Here is a 20,233-nt window from a genome sequence, read left to right as displayed (position 1 = left end):
AAAATTACAACCAAAACTCCATGTTTCTGATCGTGTAGTGGTGTGACATGTAAACTTTAAAGGTTATCTGACGGTTACAATCGTGTGTTGTGTGAATTGCTCTAGCTGGAAAGTTGAACTAAACCTAATTTTATTATCCACAATATGAAACATACAATTTTATGATTAAATATTTTAACTTTTCAACCTTACCACATAGAAGAGATTGCAATGATTTGCTGTTTTTATATAAATTAATAAATAATAAAATAGATTATATTAGTATACATGATAATACTTCTTATTATGTTATATATAATGCGTTTTACAAATATCATATTTATCCCAAAAGTAAATACAAATTCATACTACAGAGTCCGCCAAAAAAATGTATACACTATTTGTCAGACTGTATCAGGATATTGATATTGTCAAGTGATTTGAATTACGAGTATGTTGTAGTATGGTCTTTTGCTCAACAGATGTCGGTACTTCATCACGATAGTGAGAAAACAAAATGGCTGGAGCACTCTTGACGTTCGACCAGCGAAAATGCATTCTGAAGTGGTTTATGAGGTTTGATAATGCCGTTGAAGTGCAGCGTCAGTGGAAGCAGGAGTACAAAAATAGAACCCCCAACCCACCTAACAAGTAAACGCATTATTGGCAAGTTTGAGGTGCATGAAACAATTTGTGATATTCACAAAGGAAGATCAGGAAGACTGCATACTGCTACAAGTCCTGCTTCATCGGCTCTCATGTTGGAAAGGTTTGTTACTTCTCCACAGAAGTCTGCTACGCAATGTGCGTGTGAAGTGGGGATTAGCAGTACAGGTGTACGACGAATGTTGAAAGCTGCTAAGTGGAAAGTTTACATCCCTGATTACTGCATGTGATTAATGATGATGATCCTGATCGTCGAATGCAATTTTGCGAATGGTAACTGAAGACGAACAATTTGTGACGAAGGTAGTGTGGTCTGATGAGGCTCTGTTTAAACTTAATGGAACAGTGAATTGGCATAACTGCGTCTATTGGGCACCGGAAAATCCGAATGTTCATGTGGATAAGGCAGTCAGTCTACCAGGGGTTCATGTGTGGTGTGGACTATCATCTAGTAGGACTCTTTTTCTTTGTTGGTACTGTCACTGGAGAAGTGTACTTCGAAATGTTATGCACATCAATTTTACCAGGTATACGTGTGCTTTATGGAGCTGATGATGAGGACTTCTACCAACAGGATGGGATGCCACACACTACCACCTAGCTCTACGAGCTTTCCTAGACGACAATCTGCAGGGACATTGGATTGGATGAAGAGGGCCCATTGAGTTCCCCTCACAGTCGCCAGAACTAACCCATATGGGTTTTTACTTTGGAGAACTGTGAAAAATCAAGTCTATTGATGTAAGCCGCGCATGCTGGAGGACCTTCACCAGGAGATTACAGCGGCATGTGCAGTGATCTCCATTGAAACATTGACGATGTAACTGCGGAGACCGCTCGTCGTTGCGATGTGTGTCTGGTCCCAATGGCGAACATTTTGAATATCTAAAGTAACCATGTGCTTAACTGAAGACAGTACTATATGTGTGATCAGTATTTAAATGTAAAACAAATACATAATAAATAGTTTTCGTTCCTTAAAGAGTGTATACATTTTTTGGTGGACTCTATATTATTGTCCTATTTATAGAGGACTTCGCATTTATAATAGATTGCATAGCTTAGGAGAAATAGATATATTTTATATGAGTCTTAAACAATTCAAATACACTTGTCATAAATTTCTAAAAATGATATAGCTTATATTACATTATCTTGTTTTGTATTAAGATTAATGTTTTATTAAGATAATTATTGTATTAAGTAGTGTTGTGGTATTTAATCGATTAATCTTTATTGTAAGGTTAATCAATCAAAAATATTTACTCGAATAATCGAGTCTATTAAAATTAATCGGTTGTATTTGATATAAATTATTATATTCATGTAAAAAGCAACATTAACATTTCTCTATCTTTTCTGAAAAAGCTCGTAAAAGATTCTCCCTTCTAAAAAGACTAGCAGGAAAGAAATGGGGATGCTCTAGGAATACTCTGAACACTACATACAAAATGTTTATACAGCCAGTGCTGACATACTGCGGAGAAATTTTAATTACTTCACCTTTCATAAACGAAATAGAATATGTTCAAAACCAAGCTCTCAGACTCATTACTGGTGGAATCAAAACAACTCCAATAGATTCTATGAGATTCCTCACTAATATTAACAACATCAAAATGACAATAGAAGAAAAAGCACTGATTCAATATGAAAAACTTATCAGATTACCAGGAAACAATTGGCATTCATACAGTCCTCTCTGTAGATTGAAAACTCAAAAAAGTTTCATATCCATTGTTCAAGAATTAAAACAGAAAATCAATATCCCGAATTTAAAAGAAAACCTACAAATTAAACCAAACCCTTTAACTCTATTAAATATAGAATATAATCTAAATTTAACAGAAGAAATACTAAAATCAGAAGTAAACACTGAAATACTAAAACATTTGTCTTTAGAGACAATTAATATTAGGTACCCTCCACAAAACTGGCTTCATTTATACACTGACGGATCCTTGATCTCCAGAGAACAAGGTGCTGGTGCAGGTGTTACGTGCTGTCTCTTCTCACTTTATAGATCTCTTGGGTATGGAACAAGTTTTGATGGAGAAATCATTGCAATAAGTGAAAGTCTCAGGAATCTTCTATGCCACATCAATAAATTTAAAAATGCAGTTATATTATCAGACTCCAAAGCAGCTATTCTATCAATAGTCTCTAAACACACACCTTCATCTCAAACAGCAGAAATAACTAAAATGCTCTCTCAATTAATATCATTCAATAAAAGAATTGTATTCCAATGGATACCATCCCATTGTGGAATCCTGGGAAACGAGAATGCGGATGCTTTAGCAAAGAAGGGCAGCACTGCTACTTACAGACCTGTTACTAAATCTACGTATTACTCTGTGAAAAGATTTATTAAATCTACATACTTAGACTTCAACAAACAAAATTTGATAACACAATCTCAAGGGAAAAAATGGAACTCACTGCATCATAATCCACAGTTAATTCCAGATTTACCACGAAAATCGTCTGTAGCTGCATTTAGATTGGCAACAGGCCATGATTGTTTGGCCAAACACCTGCATAGAATTGGAATATATCAGTCCCCTAACTGCCCATTGTGCAACTCAAACCAAGAAATGGATTTGGAACACCTCAAAATCTGTGCTTCAGTGGCTGGCCATGATAATATCTTTGAAAAATATTGGAGTGCAAGAGGTCAAATGACTTTATTGTCAAGCGCCTGGCATTAGAAAACAACAACATTTCTCTATCTAATAAAATTTTGAAATGATTCGCAGTAGTTCACTTCTCTTTTTTGGTCAACCACTTTGAGTTCTTTTACTGTCATTACTTCATATGGGAAATGTTTTAATTATTTTGAATGGCTATATAACCTGTTGTGAGAGTGTTATCTTTGTGTTTTGTGCTAACTTATTGGTTTTGATGAGCTCTGTTCATGAATTTAGAAGTATCCTATAGCTTGCCCTCAGTTTACATGACCTCCCACTCCATTTGGTGTTCAACTCAACAGAATGCAGGAACTGCGACAATTATTGCCGAAGCTTAGATTTGCCAACTGATAAAATTGAAAATAAACGATACTGGTATAATTTTATTGAGTAATCAACATGACAGTGACATTGGAATTATTGTGGCAACTTAAAAAAAAAATTGCTTCTCTGGCTGGGTGATAAAATAAATGTGTACAGTGACTCTCTGAATTTTCTGTAGGAAAGGTCTAAATATAGATTGAAAATGAATTATAAGACCTACATAACTTTCATAGATCTTAAATTTGGTTTTATTCTAGATAAAAAGCAGTGAATATAGTAAAATAATGTATAAATGCTCCTTATGCTGGTATTACACTATCAAAGTTCTTTGATAAAGACCTTTTATAAAATATATGACAGTGTAATAGGTTTTCTTTCATAAAAGTTTCATTGCTAAAAGATCTTTTATAAAATATAAGTGCATCTTGTTATCTTTTATAAAATATCTGCCTAGCTTGAAACCAATATGGCGTAACGTAAATATTGTTGGACTGTTATTACGACCAAAATGCCGTTAATGAGAATATGAAGCAAATGAGATGTTACAAAACATGGAATACAAAAACAGAAGTAAAAGATTAAAGGTGTACATAAAAGTAGTAGAGACTATAACTGCTGTACATGAGTGATGCACAAGTGTGGACAAACTGAAAATTACCTTTATCCATTCTCAAATAATTTATACAACTTTTCAAGTCCTCACATTGTACTTCTTTTTAGTGAGTTTTGATGGATACTTTTCTTGCCTTGTCTCGCAATACATGGTTTAACCCACAGACATTTCCTTTCAGCAATATACATATTGAACTAGCCTAACTGCAGCTAAGCATGCATAGTACTATTACCATTCATTTTTGCATATCTGCGATCAAAAAAAAAGATTTTATTTTATTTAACTATAAGTGGAGACTGATGATTCTTGTTTCTTAATTTTAGGTTATCTTTGATAAAATATTTTATATAGTGTAATATATTCAAAATCCTACCTTTTATCACAGATCTTTTATAAAATATTTTATCATATTCTTTGTCAAAGAACTTTGATAGTGTAATGTCAGCCTTAGTAAAACATTTAAACAAAGAAAGAATCTGAAAGCAATATGACAAATCAAAGCTAATGTAACGGAATGCTCAGAGCTTTGTCAAAATCAGATAATCAAAAACAGGAATTTAAAGAGTCAGGAATCAAGATAAACCTAAGCAAGAATCATCACTCAGTGCAGAAGCAAAATACCTACCAAATTTCATGAACAATCTGCCATAGAAAGGAAGAATAGGTGGTGTTGCTTCCATAATTCGTAATTCACTATCAGTTTTAATGAGATTAAACACATTCTTGGGGCTGAATTCTAGAAACTCATTTATGGAATTAATAATTTATGAAAACATGTATAAAAGTGTGAGTGGTATTATTTGTTCCATAATTTGATCCATAAAGTGTCAGATACATGTTCTTCTGTTTCATAGCTAGCCGAGATGGCTTATTCAAAATAGTATATTTTGAATTGTTCGTTTATTATTATTATTATTATTATTATTATTATTATTATTATTATTATTATTATTATTATTATTGCTACTTTATATATAAGACACACAGGGGTATAACTGCATTAATTTGAACTAGTAATAGATATCAATAAAACTAGTAGATATGTTCAAATAACAGTTTCTCTATCTGTAATGATTATGGAAAAAATCGAGTTTCTGTTGAGAGATTGGAAATGCAATACTTTGTTTACAGCTGCGAAAGTACGAAGCCTAATGCAGTAATAATACATAGTAGTATATATAACCCCCCAAATGTTTATGATGTAGATGATTTCGAAACTGCCTTACTTAATGTAACACCGCATTATGAGAACTTTATAATCATGGGAAACTTCAATTCAAATTTACTTGACTCACATTCTAGTACGACTAAAAGACTTCAGTCATTCTTCCAGTGCCTTGATATGATAATCCTACCTCTAGCTCCCAAGGCGCAGACACATTACTAGACTGATAATTACTAACAATACCAACAAAATACTGACACATGGACAGTTGCCTGCACCAGGACTATCAGGGAATGATATAATTTATCTTTCATATAATCTGCAGTGTCCTAAATCGACTCTCAGAGTAATTACTTACAGGGATATTAAAAGAGTAGATGATATTGAACTGAAGGAAGATGCTGTACAACATCCATGGCATGCGATCTGGACATTACGAACTGTAGACTCAGCTTATAGAAAATACGCCCACGACATAAATGACGAAAATTTTAATTTCTATAAACACCTCAGAAATAGAACGAGTCAACTAATAAGAAACTGTAAATTGAAATACTCTTACAAACTTACAGAGCCCAACACCACCCCTACCGAGTTATGGAAAAATCTGAAGGAAATTGAACTTAGAAGGGCTGGTGAACAAGTAGACATTCCTATCCCACTTGGCCGCTTGAATGAACATTTTATAAAGCAACCCACCTTAGACGACACAACGAAACAAGACACAGTTTTGCCTGAATCAGCTCCCCCAACTCGAGACAAATTCTATTTCACAGACGTCACTCCTATTGACATAATGAAAGCCATCCGACACATCAAGACGAAAGCCCAAGGCCAGGACATTATTAGCATATTACTTATGCAGAAAATACAGGACGTTGTACTACTTACAATTGCACACATATTCATTAGTTGCTTAATCACTTCAACTTTCCCTAAAATATGGAAGCAAGCTTTCATTCTTCCTCTTCCAAAAGTCAAAGTTCCCACCGACTTGAACGATTATAGACCAATAAGCATCCTGCCAGCCACATCAAAAGCACTGGAAAGAATCGTACACAAACAAATTACTAACTACATGAACGAACACAAACTATTTGATAAATATCAGTCAAGTTTCAGAGTTGGACACAACACAAGCATTGCTCTACTTAAAGTGATCAAAGACATTCGTGAAGCAATTGACTCTAATAAAGTGACTGTATTAACTCTTCTTGATCTTAGCAAAACTTTCAACTCTGTAAATTTTGACTTGCTCATCCATAAATTGAGAAATCTGTATTTGTCAGAGTTGTGAGTTGGTTCGAATCCTACTTATGGGAAAGACAACAATGTGTTGTATCAGGGAACCGAAGTTCCTGCTGGCATTACCACAGGAGTCGGTACTCGGATCATTGTTGTTCACAATATATGTCAGTGATATTACATCACTTGTAAGGCATTGTAACTATCACTTGTATGCTGATGACCTCAGTGCTACATCTCTTCCCACTTAGACTGAGTAAACGATGCTATAGACAAAATGAATGAAGGCATTGACTCGATTGTGACATGGACAAAGAAACTCCCTCATAAAGTCAATCCTAAAAAGACACAAGCAATTATATTGGGACACAAATGGCAAAATGATGCTGTAAAACAATTTGACATTTCCCTCGTTAAAGTAAGTACAGTCCATATTCCTTTCAGTTCTTCAGTAAAAAATCTTGGCATTCACATGGATAATAATCTCAACTAGGACATGCAAATCACAGAAACTTGTAGAAAAGTATATTCTATTAAAAAAGGATAAATGTTCATCTTCCCTCTTGCTTAAAAAAGTCCTTTGTGCAGAAGCTTGCATTGCCCTATTTTGACTATGCTGACATTTTACTGACAACAAAATGAAACTTCAATGTGCTTATAATTTTTGTTTACATTTTGTAAGTAATGTTCGCAAATATGATCGTATTACCCCATCCCTGGAAGCAATAGGTTGGCTTAAACTAGATAAGAAAAGAAATTTACATTCACTCACCTTTTCTTCGAAATATTGAACTCTTCTATTTCTTCGTACTTGTCGTCTCGCTTCACTTACCTTTCTTCCCACACAATCTGAACACACACTCTCGCCATGAAACAGTACTAACAATACCATCTCATCGCACCTCCTCGTACTCATCCTCTTTCACAATAGCACTGCCAAGACTCTGGAATTCGCTACCTGTTAGCATCAGGGACTGTCGAAATAAAATTGAATTCAAACTCAAACTTACTAGGTACTTCATCAGTATCTGAGACTTTTTCAGACATGGCTTCTTGTAAATAGTTATTTTATTCTAGCATAAAACATTTAAATATCCTGTAATTTAATCACTATAATTTTATTATCCTAGGTTTAATTTGTACTTCAGTTAAAAAAAAAAAATCTTCCTTTGTTCTTGACTTCTATAATAAATTGTCTAACTTTTATTAATCATGTAATCTTATAGTACTTTGACTTTTATTGTAATTGTAAATTAATATTAATTGTAATTATATTCTTAATATTGTAATTGTAATCTCCTGGTAGAGGGGAAGAAGAGAAGGCCTGATGGCCTTTTCTCTACCAGATTAAATATATACTATGCTGCTGCTGCCGCCGCTGCCTAAAGATGAGAATTCATATATGCGCTGTTATGTTTACGATTAAAGTAAACAGAGTGGAATACTTACAGATAACCTTGTACTTCATAATGAACAAACCTAAGTAGGCTAATTTTCAACATCATTAGGCGTATTTTAATAAGATTTTGTGAATAACAAAAAGCAATAACATTTATTAACATATCCATACTTTCAGCTGAATTACACTGAAATAAAAAAAAATTGCGCTTGAACTTGGGCAGTAATCAATTCTATGCAGAACAAATAAGAAAATAAAATAAACTTTATAACACATTAAGGTAGGCTAGTCACTGTGGACCTCTATTTCTATAGGCTTGAATCACACATACAGTCTCGTGTCACAGTAACAAACATTCTCGGATTTGGCATTCTTCTGTTAGGAAATTTCATCTGATAGAGCCTTACTGATTCATGGGAATTGTCATGATTTCCCATAAATTAAAAGCATATCTTGGTTCTCATGATTAGTAAATTTTGGCATTGTTTTTAATTGACTTCACCTTCAGAATTCTACGAAAAGACTGGCATAAGACTTACGACTACTGAGGTACAACATAAGAATGCAGAGAGATAGTGTACACTTGCCGAGCAACCCTTACGTGCAGCATTCCAGATTTCCCTGAAGGTTCCATCACACTTCAAATGTGATTTTAATCCATTAATTTTGTATTGCAAATAAATTTCCGACATATGTTTTCAATTTGAAAAGGAAGTCTTTTAACAGACTTGTCTCTGGTTGGTTAATTAAAAAACCCTTTTATGTTATAAATGAGTTTTTTAATGTTAATGTTGTTGAGTGTTTTTGATACAATTTTTAATTGTTTTTTATGTCACTGTAATATATTTTATATGTAATATTTGACTTTGTCAATTGCACAAATTTGTGTTCACTGACTGTATGCTACTCAATATACGTTATTACACAAATGAAGTGTTTTTTCGAAGAAATGACTAAGGAATATTTTTTTCAGCTTGTTCTTTGCGTTGATATCTTACCACTCATACATCTCAATACCCAATAGTTTTACTATCAATGTGATTCAAACTTCAGACACAAATTTTTTTTTTTCATCTAAACCGTTATTCAAATACCAAAATTACATTTAACTTTTAGATACTTACAACCTAAAGATTCTGTTCTTAAAATTAACGCAGTTATACCCCTTTTACCCTATGTAAAGCATTGCATAATTATTGAATAATAGTTATGTTATCATCATCTTCAGATGAAGAAATATTTGATGTTTCCCAAATATTACCAAGACCAAAAATGTTCAGAGATCGTACGAACCCTTCTGAAATTTAAGACAGAAATGATTTCAAACACTAAATAACCTAGTAGTTGATACAATGTCGTTAAATAACCAAGTAAAAAACTCTGAGATTTATCCATCACAGTGGAAAATTTTAACTACAATGCCATTAATGAAACAGGGGAAAGAAAAGGTTTATAAAAACTCCTATAGACCTACTGAAAGATGCACTGGAAGGAATGGTGAATGGAAGAAGATTTTGGGACAGATGGAGATATCAGATGATAGACGACATTAAAATATATGGATCATATATGGAGACAAAGAGGAAGGCAGAAAATACGAAAGATTGGAGAATACTGTGTTTGCAGTGAAAGAACACTGTGAATGAATGAATGAGACCTGTTACTAGAACATCTTATTTTGGAAAACTCTTACAAGTTGTAAACAATTGTTTAATGTGAAGACAAGAAGATAATTTACTATTGGATCAAAATTAGTTCGCTTTCAGTCATGGACACAACACAGTAGATACAATTCTGCACCTGATAGAAGAAGCTGTATATAAAGGTTTTCATAATAATGAAACTGCTGTAACAGTAATGATAGATTTTGAATCTACCTTCAACAAAATTCCGCCAGCATCACTGATGTAAAGGAAGAAGATTGATGCTTCAGCTTATATGTAGAAAGTTTTCTTAAACAAAACAATTAGAACTAATAATAAAGTAGAGTCTATCAATTTCAACATTATGTTATATGACTTAGGTAAAATTTTGCCAGCAACCGTCAACTAAAGCATTTGTGCAGATGATTCAAGCATCTGAGCAAGAAACAGACACCTGTTTAGTGAAGAAAGCAGTCCCATATATTTCAAATTGGGTGAAAATTGGGACGTGAAGATCTCTATAGCAAAGATAGAATGCATAGTTTTACTGAAACTTATCCTCTTAAAGGGATTTTATCCCCAAATATAGAGAAAAAAATGTATATACATGGTGAAATGCATACAGCTTTGCAGATTGAAGGAGGCAATAGAGTGCATTGAAATAAATAGAAACCTATTATGCATTTTGCAAGTAAATGCATAATTAATTAGAAAATTAGGTTGAAATTCTGCATAATCCGGCAAAAGTTCATCACCAACTCTCTTACGAATCAGGTCTCAATAACAGCATTCCGTCCCTTAGTCACTGCAATAGGGTTGCCAGACTTCTTAATGGTAGGAAGTAATTATATGTGGCAATCTTTTGATTTAATTTGCAAGAAAACTGTCCATTTTGTTAAAAAACTGCGAAGGGATAAATCATTCCTTATCAGTTTCTCTAATGTTGTTTCTCATAAATGACACGAATATGATAAGAGTGAAATTCAGAATCTTATGGTTAGTATTTTTCGAGTAAAACACTGTTAACATTTAGAGGAGAATAATTTTTTTCTGAGAAAAATATTCATTGGGACTAATATGTCGTTAGAATGTCTTGTTGTACTCTAACCGAAGAACAAGATGTTAAAATCTGCAGTCATATTACTTTCATCCTGTATATATAATTCCAACCCAAAATTTAGGGATTACATTGTATGAAATGGTACTATGAATAAACCACGTTGAGTCCACAAAGCTATTGATTTATTAAAAGGTGTATCACACAGAACATGGGGAGGAGATTCATTTCTCTGCATCACTTTTATATCACGTACCTGTGGCTGTGAAGTGTGGGGAGGAGTTGCTTTAACACATAAGTTTAGTAGAAATAATATAAAACATTCCATTACGATTATGTATTGGATGCCCACTTAAAACCACTAAAAATTCTGTGGTGATTGAACTAAACATAGGGTGTTTAAACTTAAGTATAAATCGAAGTTTCTGGTCTAAAATAACTAAAGAAAATCTGACACTATCTGCCAGTGACCCCTCCTCTTGTCGCATTGCATCACAAGCAGTCTTTTGTTCAAATGACAGATTAAAACCCATGAAAATATCAATAATAGACTGCGATTCCCTCTGTGAGTAGCTATCCCTTATAACTATTTCACCATAATACTATGGCTCAGATTTAACCTTTCGTCAGTTGCATGTGTATCAGATTGATACAAGCATACTTTTTTCAACCGCCAATTTTTAAATTTTCAGTACCTTCCTATTTTAATACTTACTACAAGCCAGTGTGTGAGGCATACAGTGTAACTGAACCAGAGGCAAGTGTATAATTTAGAAGATCTAGGCGATTTAAAGGTTGTCCTAAATTTAATTTGCGATGTGGAAGACGAAAATCCCGGATTAAAAGGAAATTTTCAAGATGAAGATGACACAGATACGGAAGATGAGTCAGGAGAAGAAAGGATGGGTAATTCTGATTCTGAGATGAGTGGAATTGATGAAGAACCTGATGTGAACAATAACTCGATGAGGAAGCCGGACTAGCTATGAGAGAAAGAATGCCACTCTGTCTGCAAAACGGCATCTCTGCGTTCTGTGTCACACATCTTGGAAGACAAGGCTAACTGAGAACATTTGCAAGAATTGTAAATGATGTATCTGTGGTGATCATACAGCTGTCTGTACAAAACATTATCCTCGACTTCAGTAAAAAGAAGATTGCTTGAGTGATAGCTGATAATGTAATGGACAGCATAAAATTGACATATTTCATGTTTTTCTGACTAAGCTACACTTTACTTTTGTGTTTATTCTTTATTTAGTAGTTTGTATTCTTTTTATTACTTCTGAATATTTGTCTCAAATTTTAGAATAAAATTGGTACGAGTAATGGAAGTTGTGGTGAATATCTTATTGTGCAATCTATTTACAGTTATACTTGGTATTTTGAAATAAATAAATGTTAAAAAGAACATTGCAGTCACCAAAATGTGTATGAGTCCATAGCAGAGTCCTCATTTTGATACATTGGGACCAAAGCTGTTACTCACTTTCATGTATCTTGATGTGAACTTTCAGAAATAAATGTTAACAATACATAAATTAATACCGTAAATATATTTATTACCAAGCAAAAATAAACATATTAAAGTGTATAATAACAATAAATGTCAATATATACCACAAGTTTCTTGCCATTATTTTAGGCCAAAGCAAAATGTATCAGTATGATACATTGCGACTGATTCTTATCATTATAATGTAGCGACCGACAGAAAGTTAATGCATGTATGATGAGAAACTGCTCCGTTTAGTGCCTGCTAATGTTTTCAATAGTTTAAAATACTTTGGTTTCTTTCTCACAGAGAATCGGTATGTATTTTCCAAGTTAATTTATTATTAAAAACCACTCTTAGGCACTTTCCTTGGTTTCTTCATTCTACAGTGCGTTCGGAGTTTAGAAAATACTATTGGATATAGGTGTGTTCTCCCTCTTTGTAGCATAACTAAAATAAGTTCTTTACGTACTTTCTAACATATAAAATAACAGAAGTAAATCTATTCCATTTATTTGATTGTTGGAATTTTTTAAAATCGTGTTTTAACTAATGACGCTCCCAGTTGCCGAGGTTACATCAGCATCACCAGCGTGCCAGAATTTTGTCCCACAGGAGTTCTTTTACATGCCAGTAAATCTACTGATACGAGCCTGTCGCATTTAAGTACATTTACATGCCATCGACCTGGGTCAGGATCAACCCACAACTTGGGGCACAGAAGACCACTGCGCCACACAGGCTGACTTGGTTATTGGAAATAGAACATAAACTAATTTAACTTATAGGGCCAAAGCATATGAAGTGTTTATATTTGAAGCAATGCTTAGTTACAGTATTTAGGTTTCCTTCTGTGAGTTTTGTACACATTACAAAATATGTAAGAAACTTATTTTAGTTATATTACAAAAAGGAGGAATGTCTGCTATTTTCTAAATCAATACATCATAGTACAGACACATTTTTTTTGTGGCTAAAGATAATAGTTGGTACTTTGTCTTTTCTATGTTGCTAGACGCTGCCTACTTAGTGCTATTAGGGATGACTGTGTTGTTGATTTTAGTTTGATTATATTAGATTATTGTAATCACCCCAGGTGACTTGCCTCTTGTGATTAAACTCAAATTATATCATTCTTTGCACCACGAAACTCTTGAAAATTTTGGGTAATTCAGCATCTATCTCCATAACTCTTTATAATATCATGACACTTCCTATCTCCAATTTAATTGCTGTCGCCACGTTTTTGTTTGCTACATTTATAAATGATCTTAACTTGACATGTGCATAAATAGAGTCATAAATTTAATTAAATTATTCATTGTTTCCATAGAGAATTCAGTATGCGAAGTCAGATTCGGATGTAATAGCAAAAATGAAGGGAACCTTTTCTGAGAGACCAAAGAAAGTGAAAAGAGTGGCTCCTGCTATAGAAGAGGCTTCCATTGATACTAAGAAAGCAAAACGGAAAGCAGCCAAGGAACAAGCCCGACAGATGAATCCTGGAGGTGGTGCACCTATGGTCCAACAAGTATCGCATGTTGCTGGCTATGGACAAGCTTCAGCTATGCAGCAGGGTAAGCTGAATGCACGCCATTGTTTGGTTTCATAAGTTGCATTTATATTTATGTGCTCTATTGGTTATTGACCTATTATCAAAAGGAACTAGTGTCATATGAGAATCAAATCTTGAGCCCTGGAAGGAATGTGATTTGACTCTACAGTTCAGGGAAAATCACTTATGCCATTCTTCTACAAAATGCGTGTTACTACTTACCTTACAGCCATCCTGTGTGGCAGTGTCACTATCACCATGATCACCTACGCTCTCTCTTTCCCAGCTTTTTCAAAATGTCATATTAATGTCCAATCAGGTCTCGTCTATGCTCCGGTATTCCTTTATTTGCACCAGATATCTTGATTTCCATTCTACGAGATCTGCTCTCCAAAGACTTCTTCACCCATGGAAAATGTGTCTTCTCTTTTATTACTGGCAGGAGTTTGGAATCAGCGCTCTTTTTTTCTTGAATGTAAAAATTCTGTATTGTCCTAATGACACCTTTATCAAAGTCATGTTACTGAAACCACATTTCGTGGACATTTTCCTCTCTTCTTACCTGGTTATTTGAGGAGATGTGCAGGATCTGAAGAATTCCTTTCTGTGTGTTTCTTTCATATTATTCTTATCGAAATGTCCCCTAATACATAGCTTCTATCTGTGTTGCCTTATTCAGTGCTATCAGTAAAAATGTTTTTTCTCTTGATTCCTCATTACATTTTTCAATTATATTGACAATAATTTCCAGGTCTTCTTTTGAATGATATCATTTTTGGCAGAGACATTTCTCATGCTCTACCCGTACACATCTCTTTGCCTTAAGATCAATGTACTAATCTTGATGTAATTCAAAATAAAAGACACAGAAACTATCACTTACTAGTAGAACGAACAGGAAATACTACTGCACTGTGCTTTTATTCACCGTAATAACGAAAGTCATACTGAGAATGAAATTATTTTTAGAACATTTTGTAACGGTAAACAGGGACAATTCCCAACTTGTCCCGCTTCATCCTACAAGTTTACATAGCAGTAATAATTTGATTCTTTATAGCATTCTTCTATGTCCTCCAATACACATATGTCACTTCTTTCAATCATTAGTCTCCTCGTTGTAGATTTTGTTCAGACAAATCTCTTTATATACTTCTCATCCAAGAATATTTTTATGTTATATGTTTTCTTCTCATGGTAAATATCCTTGTGAGTACTTGTTCAAGTGTATGATTGTGTCCTATTCTCTCTGCAGGACCATAGTAGCTTAGTTGCTTATAAAAACTTAAGGCAGGCATTGGCAAAAGATGCAAAATAAATCATGCTTACTTATGTGATAAACTTCTCTTCCTGCTGTATATTACACATCCATTTAACATACTGCCAGTTAAAAATAAAAGTTTTAAATTCCCCAATTAAAAATAACATAGTGTAATTGTAACAAAAATGAGATACATCTCAGTTCTTGTAGTATTATCATTCATTGAAAGAAATTGACTTTCAACAAACAAATTATTTTGGTGCTTACTGTTTCTAATAGTTTTATATTTAAATAACTGCAAATGAAGAAATTAGGATAATTAAAAAAGAAAGGCAGATTATTTTTATGAATTACATTAGTACTTTTTTGCTTTCACTAGTTTTTATATATTGGGAACCATTGCTTGAGCAACGCTTAAGTTGGAGAGCACACTGTAAATTATAATTCGATAGTTGACTTCTTTCCTGAGGTTTCTTATTTTAATTTGTGATAAAAGTTGCTCATAAACATATATGGAGCCAATATTATATCCAGCATCTTATTAGGTGAGGAGATCATTCAAGAAAGTTGATGTGAAACTCACACAAACTGGTTTCATTTGTATATTATCCATCCTCTACTACCTTGTCACATTGTATATGTAGTCCTGAAATAGTGTTATCTACATTGACTGAATATGGTATATCAAATAGCAGGGAATCTGACTCAAGAAGGTTTGATTCTTAAACCTTTATTTAAAGTGTAATCAAAAAATTCCTTATGTCTGGACCATCTCTTCAATATCTGCAGACGGAAAACACTTAAGCACCTTTTTGTAATTTCCGAAAATAAGAAGTATTAATCTCTTGGTCACCTGGCTTTTTAACATATTTATAGCTTTTGTTTTAGTGCTATAAATTTATCATACATTTCGCTAATTATCATCCCTCTACCCTAAAAGGGATCTATCCAAATTGTTTAAATGATCTATTAGATCTGTTCTACTATTAACTAGTTAAACTATTCAGCCTGCAATCCACCAGTCTCGCATTCACACACCACATCAATATGTTTTAAGTTGATGCTGCTTGTCTTACAGACATGTCATTACCCTCCCTCACATGCTCTAATGAATTCTCCATAGCTTTGCTCTGACATATGTTGGTTAGGTGGAAATCACTGACCTAAGGAGAAGAAACTACAAGACAAAATGAATGTTATCATTTTCATTCTTCAATTTGTTAACCCTCACAATACCAAGCAGGTTATTCTGGCTACCCCAGCTATAATATAATTGTATAAAATCAATCTGCACTACAACAGGCGTTTGTGGCTTTGTTAAATAATGAGTACAGTGTGTATTGGATAAATAGGACCATCAAAATGAAAAAAAATATTTGCTAAATAAGCTTCTCACATTACAACAGTATACTTATTGTTTCCTATTTTTGTTAGTAATATTTAAAAACAGCCTAGGGTAGTCAGATTAACCCACTTGTTACGGTATGGTATGTTTTCTTCCTCTTCTCGGAAGTTTGTCATATTATTCGTAAATTTTATTTTAGTTGTTTTTATGTTGTACTGACAGACGGACAGACATATGGACTGACAGACGGGCGGACAGATGGGCCAATGGACAGGGGCGAGTGGACTGTTGGACAGATGGAAGGATGGATGGACAGACAAGACACATGGACGAACAGAGGGGGGGATGGATTGAGGGACAGGCAGACGGACTGAGGGACAGAAGAACAAATAGATGGACAGACAGATAGATATATAGGTATATAAATAATTTTGGTGTAATAAATAAATGAAGATAATATAATGCCACTAAATCATAAAGAATTGCTTTAACATCTGAAAATATACAAAAATTTACTGGCATATTTCAACTACCCCGCTTTGTATAAGGAAGGTGCTGAAAAGCTTGGGACCATGACGGTTAAAGAAAGTCCCCAATTGGAAAAAGTAATAAAGTATTTAGAGATAATAAATGTTATTGAAATATGTCAGTGTTGTTTAGTCAACTGTTTGAAGACAGGTTTGAACCCCATAAGTGACACCAAATAGGTATCACTCATGAGGCAACTAAGCCAGGAAGAAATGTGGTAGGGTGGCCAGTCCCTTTCCCCTTCCATTTCGTACATTGATGACTTATGTCAGTGTATCTTGTAAATACAGTAGTATGGTAAATTCATGTATGAAAAACCTTACTCACCAATCATATTTACATGTTACCAAAAAAATTATTTTCCGAGTGTGTTCGTGTAGTGATTGAAACTCGTGTGTGTTTGGAAACATTTTTTTTTATTTTCCTGCTTGATTAACGTTATAGCTCACAAATAGTTGTAGTCTGTATAGCACTGGCTTTCTGTGCTCGAGGTTGCGAGTTCGATCCCGGTCCAAGTCAGTGAAAATTAAGTGTATTTAAATATGACAGGTTCATGTCAGTAGATTTTCTGGCATGTAAAAGAACTCCTGTGGGACAAAATTCCGACACATCGGCAATGCTAATATAACCTTGGCAGTTGCGAGCATCGTTAAATAAACCATAATTAAAAAAAAAAAAACAGTTGCGAAATATTTATACAAGGCCATCTCTGTGGACTTCTTCATTTGGCATGCATAATATATTCCCACTGAATAGAAAAAGGCCATTTTCATCCCAGTACTAAAACCATAGAAAAATGCTGAAGATACAGATAGTTATAGGCCAAGATCCCTCACAAGCCAGATAGTAAAAGTGATGGAAAGGATCATCCTAGCATGACTAAACTGGTACTTAGAATCCAACAATCTGCAGAATTTAGGAAGCACCACTCTACCTATTACTAAACCAGGATGTAAAAGATGCATTCAACAAAAAACAACATACACTAGACACATTCGTGGACTTCATATCAGCTTCTGATTCTATTTGGAGATGTAATATAATCAAGAAATTACAAGATAGATTGGGGTAAAATCCAGTATGTTACACTGGATTTCGTATTTTATAGTACAACGATTCTGTGCCATATGGCACAGCAATCTCGAATTTTAAGCAAATTTATTTTAATGAGGATCAGTGCTAGTACAACTTTGTTTAATGTATTCATGAATGATCTACCCAAAACACTACAGGATGCCGATATGAAAATAGCTTTCTTTGCTGATCATCTGGTTATGTGGAACACCTACAAAACTAATAAATTTAAAGAATTTGAAGTAGAAATTTAATGACTCATTGTTGAAAAGACAAAGTATCAATTGTTCTTCTTAGCCAAAAAAAACACGTCTAAATTAATTTTCAACTATGAAGGCATTAACCTAGAAAGAATGAACCAAGAAAAATACCTTAGAGTTGTCTTTGACGATAAACTAACTTAGAGAAAATATGCAGAATATGTCTGTGAAAAAGCAGCACAAAGATTTAAATTAATGTACTAACAAGGCTAGCAGTTACTAAATGAAGCAGTTCTTGGAAAACACTAAATACAATCTATAATACACATATCAAACCAGTACTATTAAAGTATTGTGGTGAAATACATCATCCAACAAAGAGAAACTTCAGTGTACCCAAGACGAAGAACTACGTTTAAGAGTCCACACCTGTGGAGTAACGGTCAGCGCGTCTGGCCACAAACCAGGTGGCCCGGGTTCGAATCTCGGTCGGGGCAAGTTACCTGGTTGAGGTTTTTCCCGGGGTTTTCCCTCAACCCAATACGAGCAAATGCTGGGTAACTTTCGGTGCTGGACCCTGGACTCATTTCACCGGCATTATCACCTTCATTTCATTCAGACGCTAAATAACCTAGATGTTGATATAGCGTCGTAAAATAACCCAATAAAAAAAACTACGTTTAAGAAATGGTGCAGTAAAAACAACTGCAACAGGTATGTTACAAGCTGCTACCACAAACAAACCTATTACAGTAGAACTTGAAACCCACTCTCATGTGCAATGCGAGAAGATAGATAAGAGTACCAAAATTCGATAAATGGGACAATTGTAGAGATACTGTAAATATCTTGAAAACCAACACTGAATTTATACAAGAAGTTAATAAGTTAAAAAAATTGAAATACCAACACATGAAGAAAACCTGATTACTTGCAATAATCCTGTGGAGAATAAATCAGTCAATTAGTGTTTGAACCTCAACGAAAATGACTGCCCTACAGTCGAAAAATCCCTCACACTAGAAACTTTAAATCTAAAATACCCACAGAAAACTGGACACACACATACACAGATGGTTTCCTTTCAGACAATGATGAAGGTGCTGGAGCAGGAGGTATATTCCAGTTTTTCTCCTTCTACAAAAGTGTTTGAAGTTTCGCCACAAACTTAGATGGAGAGGTAGATGTTATATTCCTTTGGCTACAAAAATTTAAAAACATAGTAATATTGTCTGGTTCTCAGGCAGCAATTCAAAGATTAGCATCACACCTTAAAAAAATTAACGAAATTCACAAAATGATCTGACAAATTAATAAATGTAACATTGCAGTGGATACCATCATATAATGAAGCAGATGGCAATGAGAAAGCTAATATTTTGGCAAAAAAAGAAACGCAAATTAAACAAGAACAGTTTCCATACGAATCAAACACATCATAAAAATAGTTCAAACAAATCATGCCCATAAAGTAGTGCAGGACAACAAGGACTCCAAATGGACAGATATACGCCAGAACCCTAACACAATTCTAGAACTACCGCGAAAAGCAACATTTACTACAATTTGCCTTCTCACCAGTCATGACTGTGTGAGTAAACACTTTCATAAAACTGGTTTGTCACAATCACCAAGCTTTCCACTGTGTGGAGGAGGAGAGAATATGGATTTGGAACATCTGAAATCCTGAGGAGTTTTGAGGATGCACACAGATATTGTTTCCAAATATTGAGACACAAGAAGAAAAATGATTTCATTGTCAAATCCTGATAGTGCTGCTGAGTGGAGTGAATACTATTGATGGAGAAATTGAAGATTACAAATAAAGCACTCCTTCGGTGATCTCTGGTACTACTGTAGATGGTGGGGGGAGTATACGGAGGGATGCGGAGTTCGGAGAGAAATGACAATCGAAGGATGGAGTTCTCAAGGACAACTGATAGACCGACTGATCGGCAAGACTGGCGGTAGATGTCAGTGGGATAAAATGGCAC

General features: G+C 34.2%; 1 protein-coding gene across 4 annotated transcripts in view; it reads left to right on the top strand.

Moving 5' to 3' along the window:
• LOC138708244 (U1 small nuclear ribonucleoprotein A-like) overlaps positions 1-20,233 on the top strand; it is a 66,663-nt gene that overhangs the window by 40,699 nt on the left and 5,731 nt on the right. For all 4 annotated transcript variants that reach the window (XM_069838593.1, XM_069838594.1, XM_069838596.1 and 1 more), the window contains one exon: positions 13,610-13,853. In XM_069838593.1, the coding sequence (XP_069694694.1) occupies positions 13,610-13,853 (244 nt within the window). The remainder of the gene's footprint in view (positions 1-13,609; positions 13,854-20,233) is intronic.

The sequence above is a fragment of the Periplaneta americana genome, chromosome 10, assembly GCF_040183065.1.
Source record: "Periplaneta americana isolate PAMFEO1 chromosome 10, P.americana_PAMFEO1_priV1, whole genome shotgun sequence".
NCBI classification, from domain to species: Eukaryota; Metazoa; Arthropoda; class Insecta; order Blattodea; family Blattidae; genus Periplaneta; species Periplaneta americana.
Note: the sequence above shows the minus strand (reverse complement) of the source record. Positions and strands in the feature narration are given on the sequence as shown.